The sequence below is a fragment of the Hyalella azteca genome, unplaced genomic scaffold (genome assembly GCF_000764305.2).
Source record: "Hyalella azteca isolate HAZT.00-mixed unplaced genomic scaffold, Hazt_2.0.2 contig14097, whole genome shotgun sequence".
Taxonomy (NCBI): domain Eukaryota; kingdom Metazoa; phylum Arthropoda; class Malacostraca; order Amphipoda; family Hyalellidae; genus Hyalella; species Hyalella azteca.
In genome coordinates this window covers 212234-230969 of record NW_025943995.1, presented here as the reverse complement: position 1 = coordinate 230969, position 18736 = coordinate 212234, and the positions used below count along the sequence as shown (strand labels likewise).

The 18736-nt window shown below is 44.5% G+C and overlaps 1 protein-coding gene across 8 annotated transcripts in view; it reads left to right on the top strand.

The window, feature by feature from the left end:
- The window catches only part of LOC108673239 (neural-cadherin), a 63749-nt gene that overhangs the window by 37007 nt on the left and 8006 nt on the right, over positions 1-18736 (top strand). For 3 of the 8 annotated variants that reach the window (XM_047883949.1, XM_018161032.2, XM_018161034.2), the window contains 13 exons: positions 167-357; positions 5989-6178; positions 6382-6564; positions 7165-7223; positions 7458-7588; positions 7839-7982; positions 8501-8616; positions 10701-10865; positions 13036-13173; positions 13707-13853; positions 14067-14340; positions 14724-17005; positions 17312-18224. In XM_047883949.1, the coding sequence (XP_047739905.1) occupies positions 167-357; positions 5989-6178; positions 6382-6564; positions 7165-7223; positions 7458-7588; positions 7839-7982; positions 8501-8616; positions 10701-10865; positions 13036-13173; positions 13707-13853; positions 14067-14340; positions 14724-17005; positions 17312-18224 (4933 nt within the window). Of the gene's footprint in view, positions 1-166; positions 358-1286; positions 1478-5988; positions 6179-6381; positions 6565-7164; positions 7224-7457; positions 7589-7838; positions 7983-8500; positions 8617-10700; positions 10866-11443; positions 11606-13035; positions 13174-13706; positions 13854-14066; positions 14341-14723; positions 17006-17311; positions 18225-18736 lie in introns of all 8 variants that reach the window. The other 5 variants (XM_018161038.2, XM_047883948.1, XM_018161036.2 and 2 more) reach the window with 3 other exon arrangements.

Sequence of the window (18736 nt, the reverse complement as noted above, 5' to 3'; positions counted from 1 at the left end):
GACTTGCAGCGAATTGCTTACCTGTATTTGTAGTGGGCTTTGAATGAGCTGCGATGACGTGGCACTGTGTTTAGGAAAGGCTCAGGACTGAGAGCTTGAGTGTGTGGCGACCCTGCCACAAAGTCGTAGTCTCGCGAGCACCTCTCAATATGGTCGTTCACTGCAGCGCGAAGACTTCAGTATTGTGGTGGTGGCGAGAGACCGCGGCACTCCCTCACTATCGTCAGAGGTCTTGGTGCAGCTTTCTATTGTGGACCGAGCGAACCGACCCCCTGTGTGGGACCAACGGGTCTACGGACCCATCAACATCCCCGAGAATATCAGTGTGGGCCGAACGGTCTACTCAATCAAGGCCAGGTTTGTAAGGTCCTTCGGCAGGTCATTGCCCCTTGTGCGGTCGTTGCCACGGTACTTCCCTTACTAACGGGCTCGTCGTTTTGGGTGCTCAACACTTGATGGACTAACTTACTAATGTATAAGGTTCTTCATATCCTTTCCTCATCGTAGAGTTCTACGTGCGTACAGACGTTGACTAACGTACTAGTGTATTTGCTTGATCCCGTACTCATAGAGTTCTACGTCTGTTTAAACTCCGAACCATTTTTCCAGCTTATGTAGCTATAGTGCACCTCTTGAACGACGCTGCTCGTTCACTGTCGGTTTGTGCTGTGCACAACACAAATGAAACACGTGATGTGTGGGCAGCCTCGACCAATGAGTGTGAACGGTCCTATCCTGCTCGTCCAGCCATAACAATTGCCTGCTGCTTACCTCAACCTGGTCCAAGAACTGACTTGAGGATAGTTAACTGTTTTTGGTCGTCTTCTCGTGCCCACATGAGGGCACGTGATTGTGAGGGCATGGCGATAAGAACGGGCTCTGTCTCGCTCGTTTAACTGTACTAACCCTTTATCTTGGTGTACATTCGACGTTAGCTTTAAGAGCATGTTACTGCATCCTAATCTCTGTATATAGTATTAGAAAATGTAACTAATATGCGACTAACATGATTATTTGTATGCTTTACTTCAGGTACTCGCTGAGCCAAATCTTGTAAGTATACTGTAAAGCTAATATTTGTGTATTGCCTTCAGGTATGGCCGCTACTTCTGGTACCTAATCTAACACTTTGTTTGTCGTAATGACGGCCCATACAAACAAAATATTGGTGAAAAGCTGGATGGTCCTCTATGATCTCTTGCATTTCATGCCGCTATTTTGTTGTATGCTGCAGCCGCCATCTTGGGCGCTTCTCTGTGCTTTACGTACGATGCATCACAACACAGAAAGAGTCGTACCGTCTGACGGCTGTGGCGCAAGATCGTGGCTTTCCTCCTTTGTCGCGCAATGTTGAGGTGCAGATTGAGGTGGTGGATCGAGCCAACAACCCGCCCGTGTGGACACAATCTATATACGGCCCTATATACATCAAGGAAAACCTACCCGTTGGAGCGGGAGTTATCTCTGTCAAGGCCAGGTTAGGGCGCTCGTTGTATCTCGTCGTGTTAGGTAACCAAAGTCGTGAGCGCAACCCCCTTCAGTTTGCAACACTTCACTCACGTTCCTACTTATAACACAATCACTGCGGGTTGCCCGCACTTACTGTCCACTAGTTGAACGTAGCTTTATTCTCCCGATGTTATCACAAAGTTCTCTTTGTGCGAGTGCATGTGTTAACATCGGGAGGTGATGTCGCTTTTGTCACAGTGTCACATGTTGGGTGTTATGAGACACTCTTCGTACAGACCGTGACACTTGCGATGTTCACTGAGCTCGTCACTAGACTGCATAGAGCACTCACGCCCACACACAAATATCACTGAGTTTTATTGCGTTTCATCGTAATCCAGCTTTCTTTGCATTCAATTTTTTACTCAGTTTAATACTTTGCCTTTTTCCTCGCTCTTTATTGATTTTTTTTGGTTGTAGTAATTCCGTTTTCATTTCACTACTTATGTTTTGTAGCGATGAGCGTGCAACCAGCGGCCTTGTTCTTGCTAATTAGAGTGCCTTCACTTGACTACTTGGCACAGCAAAGGTGCATGATTTATGCACATCAACTGGTCTAGGTCACCGTACTTCTTGTCTCATCGAACACTTGCTCGGCTTTGCAGCATGCCAGAGTTTTTGTTTAGAGTTATTCAGGTGGCTTATGCAATCTGGAGTTCCGTTTCCATCAACTTCAACCATTGAGATAACTTCAACCTTCTCGCTCACTATACTGGCTCGAGGAACTCTAAGAATTTTCCTGGCAAGCCGCAAACGCATTCAAATCTGAAATAAAAATAAATATTGTCCACAAAGCTGGTTTGTCACTCTTTTAGAATCATTCGTATTGTGTCGTGTGATGATTTAGCTCCAATTCTTTTATTTTACGATCTCCAGCATGAGCAAAGGAGGAGGTTCTCCCACAAACCTGGTCACACGTACACTGCGGCTGCTAGTAACCTAGTATCTTATATTGCATGTTCTTATGCACGGTTTTTGTAAATAATTCTAAGTTAATGCATGCTCAGAACTAAACACTGCTATTTTCCTTGTAGTTTTACGTAACCATTGATATTGTTACTGCGCATCCTGTGAGTTTAGGCATTAGTTGGGACGACCGCGCTGCGTAAACGTCATTCAATTCCGAATTCATAAAACTACCTTGAAATATGTAGTGGAAAGTGGAATACTAAGTACTATATTTTTCATCGACAGTAGTTAAGAATGTAACTCAGTCGGGTTTAGATTATAGGGAATAAATAACGCCCCGTGCGAGATATACCGTACGAGTACGATGGCCTAGCAGAAGAAGTGCCTCAGAATCTGGTTAACATTTCAGTGAGTACGTGATCGGCATTGTGAGCTTCGGTTACGGGTGGAGAACAATAATTTGGTGACAGATCCGACTGTTGAGCGTCTGAGGAAGAGTTGGAGGGTTTGGCAAAATCTAGTTAGAGAATATCGATACCGCTTGTAGCCTTCCGTGAACTCAAGATTGAGGTTCTTCGGATTCATTTATAAGAGAACGGCCCTTGTTTCATCCTGTTTGTCATTGCCCCCGAACGTTGGCTTGAAGTTGTCGGACGTCAGACGCTGCGTCGTTTTTATAATGCGGCACCTTGCACGCAATCCAACTTGAAACCAGAAAAACATGCCATTCTATAGGCAAGTCCTTTCCTGCTTACCGCACTTGAGGCTAGCTATTGGGCCAAGTATAGTTGTGGGACCTTGTTTAACCCTCTACCGCCGTATGTCACGCTCCGGGAACATACAATTATACGTGAACTATTGTTTGTAGCAACCTGAGGACGTTTGTACGCAACGGGGAACATTTTAAAGTTGTGGTAGGAAGCGGCAACCATCAGTGCAAGTCATTTTGCGCTCACTACGTATCCTTTTTGGGAAGTATGCTTGTGACAATATTACTCCGGTTACTCATGTCAGGCGGTAGAGGGTTAAGGCCCTCTGCGGCTTGCTTTAGAGCCTCCTCCATACCTCGCGAGTCATCCTAGCTTAATTCCCCCACACCAAGTAGAGCTTTCGTGCCCTCTTGTTTCTGAGGGCGTTTTTAAGACGACCTTTACATTAGAAATTCATTAGTTATCCTGCTCACCTATAATATTCGAATATTCTTCGACGTGTGCATTGATTTATTTTCTAATGACCCAGTTTTGTGATTCGTAACAAATTAATATGGATAACTTTCTCTTGCTAGACCGTACAAGTTCATCCTTCGTAGTGTCCCGTACATCCTGAGATAACAGCGTATAGCTCTCATTGGTACCTGATTTGATAGGCTCTCTTCTAGTAACATCGTAGTACTATGATTTACATTATTATTTAGCACACATATTTATTTACAATTTATTCCTATATTTACTGTCATTTGTCACCGCATACATTTTAATTGCACATCCCTACTGCACCTTATACCAGTAAAATGCCGCACTCACTCACACAAAATTACTCATCCACTCTTTATGATACTTCGAATGTGTTCAGCCATTGAAATGTGCACAGACCAACGTGCCTCATGTGAAGAATCATTGAATGACATATCTTGTGTACCGGCACTATAGCACGCATTAGTTTAGCCCCCTCCTCGGCACTATATTTGCGTGTTGTTTATGTTGCACCTACAAGGCGTCATGGAGCCTTGAGTTTGCTGAGCAGCGGGCGGCATCTGTTTTGTGACGTGCACCTAATGGATGTTCACATGGCAACGCAATGGGGTTGAATAAGCATTTTTGTTATTATATGACTTGTATAATTATGTTCGCTGAGTCTCAGTATCCAATACTAATGATAACGCGTAAGATTTGAGCTTATAGTGAGACATCGGTAGGTAGATGACTGACCTAGAACTTTGGTTGACTTGGGATCAAAGGATAATCTTGTCTTACCTATAGTTTCTTACTTTGACTAATGAATCTTTACTGGACCTCCAGTTATGACGACAAATATAGTTCAAATGAGACCAAGCAACAAACAATTAAGATGTAGGTGCCTCATATTATGTCCTAAGAGCCCAACCAAAGAACACGTCCTCATGCTAATTAAATTGGCCTCCAATTTGATTGCCAGTGTAAGCGTGGTACAGGCATCAACGTGCAAGGATCACGTACTGGTAGGCGTCACGAGAATATCAAGGTCTCAATATTTAGCGTACTTAACTTTGCCTTTATTGACGCCATCAACGCCTAGCTAGCGTTCTCTGCGTAACTGTAGCTAATTGATTATCTATAGGTAATACGGTATCTTAGCTAGCGTCTCGTGCTACTCTTTACTCAGAGAAATTTACGACACTTTGTCCAAATAGCGATAGACTTTTTTTCTATTTTATGTCTTAACCTGATCAAGTTGGACCAGTAAAAGCACGTGTATCAGTGCTATACGTCCGTTCTTTGCTCTTGCTGTAGGAAAAGTCTTTATTTGGACAATATGATGCATTCATTTTTTTCTGCGTGTTACTTTGCTCAATATTTCTCTGCTACATAGGCACCGTACGTGCTGCAGTAGAAGCCATTACCTAGTGAGTAGGTGATAGCGTATACATAGAATACCGAATACATGCATAGGTAGCATCCGTATTTCATAACCGCAACGCAGACCTACTTCTCTCATATACCAACATAACATGTTGGATGTATTCTACCAACATAATATGTTGTATTTATATTACTAACCTAGCATGCTGTATATATGAAACCAACTTATCAAACCCATAGCATATAATACGTGTGTCCATTAGCGCGCGCTTCAATAGACGTCCCGTAATGTTCACACTCACAGCGTGTTCAGTAACTGCTTCTAGTAATGATTTGATTTGTACATATTTGTTCTGCCTGTATGTCTTTTCTATTCTTTGGTTTCTAAATTTATTTCAACTTATTTACTGGAACATTAAATACTGCCTACTAAACATCGATTAAAGTATGTTCAATTTTTATTGTGTTGTGCACTCGCTCAGGAGTGGCTGGTTGAGAAACTCATGCGTAGAGCTCAACCCGCTAGCCTGTCACTTGACACTAAACCAAAGCAAATCTCTCATCGCTTCAACATTACTCCCATGTTACTGCCCTAGCCAACCTCCAACTTGATCTATATGAGGCTTACAATGTTTCAATTTGGAAGTTATTTGTCCTGGTTGACCTCATCTGGATTATAGTTGGAATGATTGTCAGTGTACTTTTTGACCCAGTCACCCCTGGGTGCTCGGGATTACCTGATATAATTTGAAATAACTGATATAAATAATTTTTTATGCTCTACTTCTATCACCTTCCTTATGCAATTTTAACCCATATATTCTCTCAACTCCTCCACTCTGATCTTCGTCTCTTGGACGTCCTGACCTCTCGTCTGTGCCTCGAACACGTGTGATGATCCAAACGCATTTGGCGATCCGAAAATATTGAAAAAATGTGATGTGAACACATTGACTTGTGTTGTGTTCACCGTACCCACCCTACTTGTGTGGCATTGAACACACGCGAGCAGCTCTGGCATAGAAGAGAACCCTGTGGTGTTCTACCGCATCATACGAGGCTCCACGGCGCAGACCAACAAGCACGACACCTTCTACCTGCAGCAGCGACCTGACAACGGCGAAACATGGGCCGATATCAAAGTTAATCATCCGCTTGATTATGAGAGCATCAAGGAGTACAACCTCACCGTCCGTGTCGAGGTTCGTGCATGACGTTTCTTTGCTATGTAATTTCCTTATGATAATAGCCTTGCACTACACCGACTGTAAACTTGTACATCCTGATGTACGACTTCACTTGGTCACGTTATCAGAATCAACTTGGTGATGCTTAATTTGTATAGGGGTTATAGCTTGCTTGTCCTGTTAACTGCTAGTAATTATTTGCGGATTGTATGGCACAGAACAACGGGCCGCAACAACTGGCATCAGAAGCGACAATATACGTGGTGCTCGAGGACGTCAACGACGAGATCCCGCTGTTCACGGAGCGCGAGCAGGAGACGGTGCTTGAGGGCGAGCCTATAGGCACTAAAGTGACGCAGGTCAACGCCATCGATAAGGACGGCACTTACCCCAATAATGAGGTACTTAACCTACAATAATGTACTTATCCTACAGCAATGTACTTACACTACAATGATGTACTTACCCTACAGTAATGTAATTACCTTCAAAAATGTATTTATCCTACAACAATGTACTTAACGTACAATAATTTACATACGCTACGGCAAGGTACCAACCCGATAAAGAAAGGATTGTCCTAAAACATGTTACTATTCGTTTGATTGGCAGCGAAACGAGGTATTTACTCTACATTGAGGTACTTGTCATAACATGAACACTTGGACAATACTTTGAATTGATAACCTATTTTAGATCTGCAGAAAGATCTGAGACCTTTGTATCCAGAAACGTTATTCATACCGTCAATGTTGTTCATACCTAAATAACTGCTAACTAAGATCACCATCAGCAGTCACTGAGTTAATTTGCTCTTAAAAACTTCGATTTGGTCCATGAACGTAGAGATGATGGGTTTTGTCTATTGTTATTATTAGGCAGCTGTGTTCTAATTACAGTTTATCATGATAGAGACGCTGTAGACATGCAGCTGTTATAAATATGTGCTCATAATATGAAGCAGGTCGATATTATGCGCCTGACGCCTGCACGTGTTACAGGTGCTCTACCGCATCGTCGACAACCCCCGCAACGAAGGCAAGGACTACTTCGAGATCAGGTTAGTTCATCCCTTAATAAATCTATGCAGCGATCAGTTGGTTTGATAGCTTGAACTTGTTAACTATTAAGGGGTAGCTTAGAGTAGTAAGTGTCAGTATTAAATTTGCGACGAGTATTACTGGTCAGTTTCCTGTCGTGACATTATAAACAGCAAGTTCAATAAATGAAGAATCAATAAATAATTCCATAATTTGAAAGCATCTTGAGTTATTAACGGCACATGACCCCACAGGGAACGCACAGGAGAGATCTACACGCGCATGGAGTTTGACAGAGAAGAGAAGCAGGCGTACGCGCTGGAGGTGGAGGCTAGGGATGGCGCGGCTTCTGCCAGACCTAACGCTAACGGCCGCCCCAACACCGGTCAGTTCCTACCCTCGTGTGGCTGCCTCTCTTCCTATACATAACCCTCTAATGTATTCTATGCATTCACAGTGTCATGCTTCGAACATACAAACATACGCATTATTGAAAAAAATGTAATTATTTTTTTTAAATCGCGCATACGTGATGAATGGGTTGTGACAAAGTTCATTCGTATCGCAATCATTTCTAATTTGTTACGTTATAACAACAGTTCCTGTTCTTAATCGTGTACGTAATGTATGGACAGTGACGAAGTTCATCCGTATCGGGATCGCGGACAAGAACGACAACCCTCCCTACTTCGACAAGACGTTGTACGAGGCCGAGGTCGATGAGAACGAGGACATCCAGCACACAGTCCTCACCGTCACTGCCAAGGACCAAGACGAGTGTAAGTCATCCGCATCCTATCATCCTTCTGTGGCATATCATCCTATTTAATTATCCTGTTTAATCATCCTATTTGACCAGCATCGTCATTAGGGGACCTCTTTATTTGATCATCTGTCAGTGATGTGTCGTCAGCCATCCGCACTAACCTTTCTCGTGCCCACCTTCAGGCGACGTTTCTGAGTCATCTGTACTAAATCGTCCTAAATGCTTATCCTTCGTTGCTCTTTCTCATTTGATACTGTTTAATATTTCAACCGTGATGTTTTCGTGATAATTCTGTTTCCATGCACATTTTATCATCTTTTTCTGCTATAGATTATCTTTATTCTTTTAATGTAGTCACTATTTGATGAGGAAACGTTTACTTGTAGACGAAAAATTTTCTTCACTCCGATTTTCAGAGTGAATTGTAGTGTCCTCATACTATCACTAGAACATCATCACCGCAATGATAGCACAGCATTACACATCATCACCGCAATGATACACAACATTAAAGATGTGTTATGTGTTCAGCTTCCCGCATCCGCTACGAGATTACGAACGGCAACATCGGAGGAGCGTTCGCCGTGAAGAACATGACGGGCGCCATCTACGTGGCGGGCCCCCTCGACTACGAGACGCGCAAGCGGGTTAGTTATTATTATTATTATTTTTCTTATTATTCATATTGTTATTCTGCGAAGCGATTGTCGTGGCATCTGGTTTGATCGAACTTCGAGGGCACGTTACAGTATCAATAAAATATGAATAAGTTTGATAGTGAGAAAAAAAATTGAAGGAAGTCTACTTCTAATGCCTCCTGTTCGGTCAAATTGCAGTGCTGCTTAACAATATATCCGGGTTGAAGTGACCTAAACGGGGGACGTGTTCCTTTAGGTCCCAATAAGCGGTTGAGTCCTGAAACCGGTTCTTCCTTATAACCGGATAGTTCTTTCAACCGGTTAGTCTAATTACCTGATACGATTGATAAAGAAGTTTGATTTAAGACTAGGTAAAAATAAGCGGATTTTTTGATTTAACAAATGATCCGTTTCAGAACTTAGTTCAATACATGTCAAGAAGTACCGCTAATAATATTGCCTTGATGTCAACTTGAAGCCTTCAGTGCCAGACGCTCATAACAAAGCACTTATCCTCCGAGGCCGATCACCAGAGCCCTGATTTTTGTGTTATTAAAATAGTTATTGTGGCTGACTATAGTTATTGTCAGAACTCGTCTAGAGTCATGTTGTTATCGTGGTAATCTTAACTATTGAAGCGAAGACAGCAGGAAATATTCAAACAAAACTACTACAAATATATATTTGCTCAACCAAATGGGAACATATAGATAGCTCATATATATTGTGTATGTATGTATGTCCTTAAACGAACGAAACTGAGTTACTGAGTCGGTATTTCTTCAATTTTTGCTGCCGAAATATGTTTTTGTCCGTTTCATAAATAATAATGTTGAAGCACATTCTTTGGTATTTAATTGAATTATGCTATATTTCATTGCATTGTATTTGCTATGAGCTTCGTATAACTGGCGACAGAAGTTAGCAAGTGATGCATATCATAGGATGTGTCACTTTATTATCCTCGGAAGGATGTCCTCATAGTGCTATTTTTGCCCCCTACACCAGCTGTCGCGGGTATCATTGCTACAGACATTCGTGCAGCTTCATTACATTTCCCTACTATTGCCTCTTCTCAGTCTAATGTTCCACTACAACATACGAATATTAACGTGTCTAACCCTGGCTAAGAAAATACATTGATGTAGTATGGTTTGATATAGCACGGTGAATAATAACTGTTTTTTCCTGGTTTCCGCGTGAGCCCGCCGAGATCTATCATCGGGCCTATGGGTTTCCGTTCTTAATGGCCCGTACCTCTATGGCGGGACCCTTACGCTTGACTTCCCCCAATGATGTCTTTCCACTTACCCGCTGTTGCAACTATCGAACTTTTTAACTGAATTTTTCAATTGGATTCTTCAACTGAACTCCTCGTTTGGATCTATCGTCTTGAGTGCTTCCTGCTTAAGCGGCCACGTGGCTATCTTCTTCCGTCCGGGGTCTCTGCTTGCTTTTCCTTGGGGACCGCGGTGTTTTAATGACCGTGCCGAGGGTTTAATCTTCAGAGTATGAGGTGTATTGTGCGTGTGTTAGATGTGTATAAATGCGCGTCTAGAGGACAGGAGAGTGCGTATTTCTGAGCGTTTATTGGGCCTACTGATGCGTGTGTTGAGGTGCATTATTGCATGTGTATAGAGTGTTGCGTGTGCAGAGAGAGAGAGAGAGAGAGAGAGTGTGTGTGTGTAAGGAGTGTTGTGAAGTGCGTTAGTGCACGAGCAGAGAGCAGCTTGTGTGTTCTGATAAATTCTCCTTACTGGCGGTTGGGCAAATATCTCAGTTTGGTAGTTGGGTGAAGGGTGTTGGCAGTGTAAGCTGCTATTCTCAGTTACGTACAGGTTTCTAGTTCAAGCTACCGTTAATAGTGCAAGCGACTGTTATCAGTTGAGGCCACTGTTATCAGTTGAGGCCACTGTTATCAGTTGAGGCCACTGTTATCAGTTGAGGCCACTGTTATCAGTCGAGGCCACTGTTATCAGTTGAAGCTACTGTTATCAGTTGAGGCCACTGTTATCAGTTGAGGCCACTGTTATCAGTTGAGGTTACTGTTATCAGTTGAGGCCACTCCAGTGTGTCATGCCACGTGTCCTCAGTACGAGCTGCGGCTGGTGGCGTCAGATAACCGCAATGAGAACCACACGACGGTTGTGATACACGTCAAGGACGTGAACGATAACCCGCCCATGTTCGACCGCCCTCTCTACGAGACGCAGATCACCGAGGAGGACGACAGGGGACTTCCTAAGAATATCCTCACGGTCATTCTTCTTCTCCATGCTTCTCTTATTCTCCTCTGTCTTGTTCTTATTGTACTTCTCTTGCCTGCTAAACGTGTGATGTCCGCGAAAATTTTCACTTTAGTTGTTTTTTTCAGCTTCTTTGATTTTCTTGCACATTTGTTAGACGTTATTTTGTTCTTCTCGTGATTGATGTGCTGCGCTTCACTTACCCGCTGATCGTGTGTCGTCTGGAACTTTTTGTCCCACTAATTACCTACGCATGTCTCACCCTAATGCCCCTAACTACACATGTTCTGATGAATGTTTCATCGATGTTGCGCACAGCGCTGCCGGCACGCATGCACTTCAAGCATTCATCGTTCCTTTTCACCCTAATTTATCACACTGCTGTGAGCCACAAGTTGAGATTCACCCCCATTTGGTTTCCAGATGCATCGGCAGTTATTTTATCCCCATTGTCTTGTGAAGTCTTGGCGAAGCCATGACTGGTACCTGCTTATCCCTCGTACACTTAATCCTTGACTCCTCTGCTCGTAGTCCTACGTGCACGTTTGTGTCCGTGTGCATACCCTAACTGCCGCCTCTTTTGGGGGCAGTATGAGCTGGAGATGGTCGCCACCGACAGCGTCAATGAAGCTTCTACAAAAGTTGTCATCAAAATCAACGACGTCAACGATCGCCCGCCAGTTTTTGAACAGCCCATTTACGAGGCTGAGTTGCAGGAGGAGTTCAGGGACCTGCCAGTGCAGCTGCTGCAGGTAGGGCCTGTCGGTGCAGCTGTTGCAGGTAGGACCTGCCAGTGCAGCTGCTGCAGGTAGGTGCAGGTAGGACCTGTCGGTGCAGCTGTTGCAGGTAGGACCTGTCGGTGCAGCTGCTGCAGGTAGGGCCTGTCGGTGCAGCTGTTGCAGGTAGGGCCTGTCGGTGCAGCTGCTGCAGGTAGGGCCTGTCGGTGCAGCTGTTGCAGGTAGGGCATGTCGGTGCAGCTGCTGCAGGTAGGACCTGCCAGTGCAGCTGCTGCAGGTAGGACCTGTCGGTGCAGCTGCTGCAGGTAGGACGAGTCAGTGCAGGTAGTTCTGTGCTCGAATATCAAGCTGCTAACGACACTTACTTTTGTGAGAGCGCTAAGATGCTGCAGATGAAAAATATCAGGTGAGTCCCTTTTTGTTCTCGCGTGCACAGAGTAAACAAACGAGCGTGATAGCGGCTGTCAGAAGTTATTGTTGGAACCTGCAGCGCAGAGTTGGAGGATAATCGCCAAGCATTTCTCACCTCGCTGGCTGCAGCAAGTGTCGCCTGGCTTGCTACTGCCCATAGTACTACACTGAACTTTCTTGCAACCGTTAGCTGTGGTACGTTGCAGAAATTTATTTACAAATGTTTGTATGTTCTTGAGATACAAGTAAATAATTAACGAAATGAAACGCATTAGCTGGTTCGAGATAAAAGTGACTGTAGGCATGATCAACCAGCTGTTGTGTTATCACCTGCCCATGTAGGTCTACCCTCGACTTGCATACAATTAACAATTGACTTGAATGCAAGTTTTGTTGAAAACCAGCCAATAACATTTCTAACAACCTTTAAAAAACGCCAGCCCTAATACTACTTCCTTTTACTACAGTAAAAGGTTGTAGTATAGGAGCTGGCCTACTATCCTTTGACTACAGTCGCAACTTACCGATCACAAATTATCCTGAATGCAAAGCAATCTAAACACCTGTCCCAAAAGTATTATTCTCCTAAATATCCATAATTTGTCGAATGCCCGTATCATTTATATATGTATATTTTTGCCATTAATTGCACCTTTCTTCAATTAAATTCTGATTTTGCTGTAAATTTTTGTCTTCTCTAATTAGTCTCAGTTACCGTAGTTAGTTCACGTAGGTTTAGTGTGTGTGGTAAGTAATTGCATGCGACGTTGTGTGATCACTAAACTTATATCATTCTGTTCACTTCAATGTGCAACATTAGTTTTCTTATTTATACATTATCATCGTGATGCGGTCAAATTCTTTAAAATCGACTGTAAAACATCACTATAGGTGCAATAAACTTTATTTCATGAATCTGATTGACTACTCTATGAACTACTTGAGTACTAAATCCTTTGAAAACGCTGTCATATATATTGTGATTAACGACTTCTGCTGCAGTATGAGAAATAAAACTGGCATGTGGCGCACAGGTGACGGCAGCGGACGGCGACAGAGATCGTCACCAGGATATTGTATATTTCCTCACCGGCCAGGGCATCGACAACGACAACCCAGACAACTCCAAGTTTGAGGTCAACCGCACCTCAGGTGCCATCTACGTGCGCAAGGTGGGTGCAATATACCGCACATGGTCATGTTAGATACCATCTACATGCGCAAGGTGGGTGCATTATACCGTACAAGGTCATGTTAGATGCCATCTACGAAATCTAAGTAGGTGCTTGTGTTGTCGTGTAGCCAGGCTCCAGCTACACGGCCTACTGACGTTTGGCCTACTCGTGATGTCCGCCCAGGAAGTCTCCGACATCGCAGGCCAGATTACCACCACTTCTTAGACACTCAGAGATCTGGGGCTTGTGTTGAAGTGCGAAAACTTGGATATTATGTTAATTAGTTGTTGTCATTGAAATTTTTATGCTAAGTTCTTCTTCCCGAAATATAAAGGGCTTTTATCTACAACGATTCCGAAGGTTTTTGATGTATTATGCATTTTTACAAATTTGTCTGGATAAACCTACCAAAAACATCTAGGGAATTGCGTTGGAGGGTATGGGAGTGTTAAATAACGGCATTCGAACGAGTTATGATGTGCAATTTGGTGACGTTGACGTAACTGATGTTGCGACCGTTACTTCCTCAGCCGCTGGACCGGGACCACCCCAAGGGCCGCCCTACGTGGCGGTTCACCGTCTTCGCCCAGGACGAGGGCGGCACGGGGCTCGTGGGCTACGCGGACGTGCAAGTCAACCTCAAAGACATCAACGACAACGCGCCCGTCTTCCCTCAGGTCGGCCTCGCGCATTCACGCCATCATTTAAGTTTTGACCTACGATTTTCACGTCAGGTTTCGGTTCAAAGTTTTGCTTAGATTATTCCGTTTAGTTCATTAGTTAGTGGACGGCATAAAAACTAATGACATTAATTTAAAACTTGTATTGATGATATTAAACTATTAAAATTTATAAGCACATTATTAATTTTACTACGGGTTACGTTACAGATGATTTACTACGGGAACGTAACCGAAAACGGCACCCGCAGCATGGTCGTGATGACCATGACTGCTGAGGACTACGACGACCCCAAGGAAGGCACCAACGCTAAGCTCACCTACAGCATCGAGAAAAACGTCATCGACGAGAAAACTGCCACTCCCATCTTTGAAATCGAGCCCGAGACCGGCGTGATCAAGACGGCCGTGTGCTGCCTCGACAGGGAGAAGACCCCCGACTACTCCATACAAGTGGTGGCTGTTGATGGGGGTGGCCTTAAAGGTCTGTGCTACGTGATCTTCAGACGCATGATTTTTTTTTCAATTAGCATTCAACCATTGTCAGACAACAAATTAAGTAACGTTACAATCGTATATTTTGAAGCCACACTACCTATGCAGTCGAATAGGGTTATTATGTGCTATCTCTTCGGAGTACTGACACTAACATCATAAGCACTGGCCGCAGGGAGTGCAAATTTATGCAAGGGGTTTAGGCTGGATCATGTATTAGTCCATTGAAATGATCTGGAAATTTAACTCACCGCATTTAATCCCTTTTATTTTTGTCGTTTAAAATCAGCCGATACGTTAAGAAATTTAACTAATTTTATTTTAAATGCTGCTGTTTCAGGATACTGTATTCTATAATTGCTTTGTTCTCAGGTACTGGCACTGCAAGCATCCGTGTGCGTGACATAAACGACATGCCCCCGAAGTTCACGAAAGAAGAATGGGTGACAGAAGTGGACGAGACGGACGGGACGGTGTTGCCTGACCAAGCCATTCTTACAGTGACCGTACAAGACGACGATGAGACCAACAAGTTCCATTACAAAGTGATAGAACCTTCAGGGTTCGGCGCGGACAAGTTCACTATGGTGCGCAACAATGATGGAACAGGTTCGCTCAAGATAGTCCAGCCTTTGGACTATGAAGACCCTATGCAGAGGAGTGGCTTTAGGTTCAAAATTCAAGTAAATGACAAAGGAGAGGATAACGATGCTGAGAAATATCACGTGGCATATTCCTGGGTGAAAGTAGAGCTGCGGGATATTAATGATAACAAACCGCAGTTTGTTAAAGCAAACATTGAAGTGCCGGTGTACGAGAGCGCTGAAGTTGGTAAGAGTTTGGAGACGTTCAAAGCGACCGACCCCGATCAGGGAGGCCAGAGCAAAGTGTCCTACGCCATCGATCGTTCGTCGGACCGAAGACGCCAGTTTGCCATCGACAGTACCGGCACCGTCAAAATTCAAAGGACCCTTGACAGGGAGGAGAATCCTCGACACTCTGTTAAAATCTTAGCCATAGACGACGGCACCCCTGATAAGACTGCTACTGCGACGCTCACGGTTATCGTGCAGGACATTAATGACAACGCGCCAAGGTTCCTAAAGGATTATCGTCCTGTGCTGCCCGAAAACCAAACGCCCAAAAAAATTGTCGAAGTTTTAGCAACCGATGATGATGATCGATCTAAGGGCAATGGACCTCCGTTCCATTTCCGGATGGATTCAACGGCATCTGATGAGATCAGAGCCTCGTTCAAGGTGGAGCACATTCCAAAAGGTGCTAATGGTGATGGCATGGCTATTATATCCTCCTTACGAACGTTTGATCGAGAGTTGCGTAAAGAATATCACGTGCCAATTGTCATAAAGGACGCTGGCACGCCCCAAATGACGGGCACTTCTACTCTTACCATCATCATAGGCGATGAGAATGACAACAAAATGCAGCCCGGGTCCAAGGACATCTTTGTTTACAACTACAGAGGTAAGGCCAACGCAAGCTCTGAGACTCCTATTGGAAGAGTTTACGTCTTTGACTTGGATGACTGGGACTTGCCTGATAAGAAGTTCACAATTGCTGGACCTAAGAACCCTAATTTTACTCTGAATGAAGATGACGGCATGATTAGCGTGAAGCGCGGCACTCCAGAAGGAAAATACTTCTTATCTTTTTACGTTTACGACCGGAAACACACGCAGACTGACATCTTGGCTAACGTGACAGTGCGTGTCAAAGACATCCCTGAAATTGCCGTCATCAATTCTGGTTCTATTCGGATAGCCAACATGACCGACGAAGACTTCATCCGTATCTGGGATTACCGCAACCAGCGTATTGTCAAGAGCAAGTATGAAATGTTCAGGGAGAAGATCGCTCAGCTCGTTAACGTTCCTCTCACTAACGTCGACGTCTTCAGCGTCCAACTCTACAAAACGCGTCCGCCAGTCACTGACGTGCGTTTCTCAGCTCATGGCTCACCATATTATCAGCCTGTTAAACTGAATGGCTTGGTGCTCCAGCACAGAGCTGAAATAGAGTCAGAACTTGGCATCAACATCACCATGGTTGGCATTGATGAATGTCTCTATGAGAACGTGGCGTGTGAAGGCTCTTGTACGAACGAACTAGTAATTTCTTCGTACCCATATTTGGTGAACGCAAATAGGACATCTCTGGTGGGTGTGCGCACGCAAACGCTATCCAAGTGTACTTGTGGTGCTCGTAACTTCTCAGCTGAGGAAAGCTGTCGCCCGAACCCATGCCTTAACGGCGGCCGCTGCATGACCAGCAAGTCTGGAGTGCGGTGTCGATGCCGTGAAGGATATGATGGACCGAGATGCCAGATGACCACCAGGTCGTTCAGAGGAACCGGTTATGCTTGGTTCCCTGCTCTCGCCATGTGTGATAACTCGCACATCAGTCTTGAGTTCCTGACGCGGCGACCTGACGGACTGTTACTTTACAACGGGCCCATAACTCCTCCCGAGGCTGACGGCATCAAAGTGTCCGATTTCATCGCGATCGAGCTTGAAGGTGGACGGCCGAGGCTGCTCATAGACTTCGGCTCAGGGACGTTGGAGCTCAAAGTCAATACCAAGAGTAACCTTAACGATGGAAACTGGCATCAGATTGACGTTTTCTGGGACACCGAGGTGAGATTTGATGTTGACCTAGTGGACCACTACATGTCTGACCATTACTTCATTTCAATCAATCATTTATATTACTTCATTTGGTAAATCTTGTTCTTGTGAAGCCTTTTCATGGCGGAATTTAGTTTCGTGCCATGTTTCCACGATTTTTTAAATTTCCATATCTAATTTAGTCACTTTTTACTCAATTTTACTTAGCATTATTTCTTGAATGTTCGTCCTAATTGATCCTCTCAGTCGCTACATATGTTATGTTCAAATTTAAACATTTTATTCACTGCCTATTATGTTCATCTTTGTCTTCAGAATGTTCGAATTGACGTGGACCACTGCCTGGGAGCTGAAGTAACGGAGCCTGAGGATGGCAGCGATCCAATCTTCGACTCTTCCGGCTGCCAGGCAACGGGCGCAGTGCCTCGCTTCAACGAGTACCTCAACGTTAACGCTCCCCTGCAGCTGGGTGGCCTGGCTCACGAACAGCCTGACTCAGCTGCTTATGGCTGGTCCCATGTCCCTCACGGTAGACCTTTTATGGGGTGCATCAGGAACCTGATGGTCAACAGTGAGCTTTATGACCTGACAAGACCCGGTATGGCTAGAGGCACTCAGATGGGCTGCCCACAGCTAGAAGAAGCGTGCCGAGACAACACCATCATCGCAAACTGTGGCCCTAACGGCATCTGCGCGGGATCCATAAGTCACCCCGTGTGCAAATGCAAGCCTGGCTGGACCGGACCTTCTTGTGAGGAACAAACCAACTCCTCCTACTTTGAGACTCAGTCTTACGTCAAGTATGCTCTATCTTTCAAACCGAACGCTTTCAGTACTGAAATTCAGCTTAGGTTCCGCACATGGCAAGAGTATGGCGAGCTGTTCCGTATCTCAGATCAGCACAACCGCGAGTACGGCATCCTAGAAATAAAGGACGGTAACCTGCGGTTCCGTTACAACCTCAACAGCCTGCGCACTGAAGAACACGATCTCTGGCTCTCTGCCGTTACGGTGAATGATGGCCAGTGGCACTCAGTTGTGGTCGAGCGCCATGGCTCTACTGCCATCCTCATGCTGGACGGCGGGGAAGGACGGCGGTACAACGAGACGGTCGCTTTCAGCGGACACATGCTAATGGATGTGGACAAGCAGGAGGGTGTTTATGCTGGTGGAAAGGCCGAGTACACGGGCATCAGGACCTTTGAGGTCTACAACGACTTCAAGCTCGGTCAGTGTTGCTAGTGTGCTGTTCTCTTATTAGGGATAATGCCTTGACTGGTTTGTTTGCCCCCGAACATAACTAAATACTTTAATCGAGATGCATCAATCGCTGAGCTTGATCAAGTGCAGTTTTAAATGTATGCCACTAGTTAGTTCTCTGTACAGAATGGCCTGGAGTGTATTTGTTCTGCATAGAGTGCTGGTTTCTACCGGACTGGCAGAGTAATTTAAGTTTAAGGATGGTTGGATGATTGTGGTGTTTACAGTAATCGTGACTCCATTTTCTTATACTTCTTTCCAGTGCATGTTTGATCAATTGAGTAGATATCTCTGGGCCTATGTTGGTTGCTCTTTTTAGCGTATTTATTCATTTATGGAAAAAAATGCCCTATTGTACTCATGTCCGTCCGTCTGTCTGTCCGTTCGTCCGTCCGTGATTTCACGTTTTCGTCGACGAGAAATTGCGCTCTCTGTCACTCGCTGCAGTGAGTACTGAGTTATATTTTTATAATTATTTGT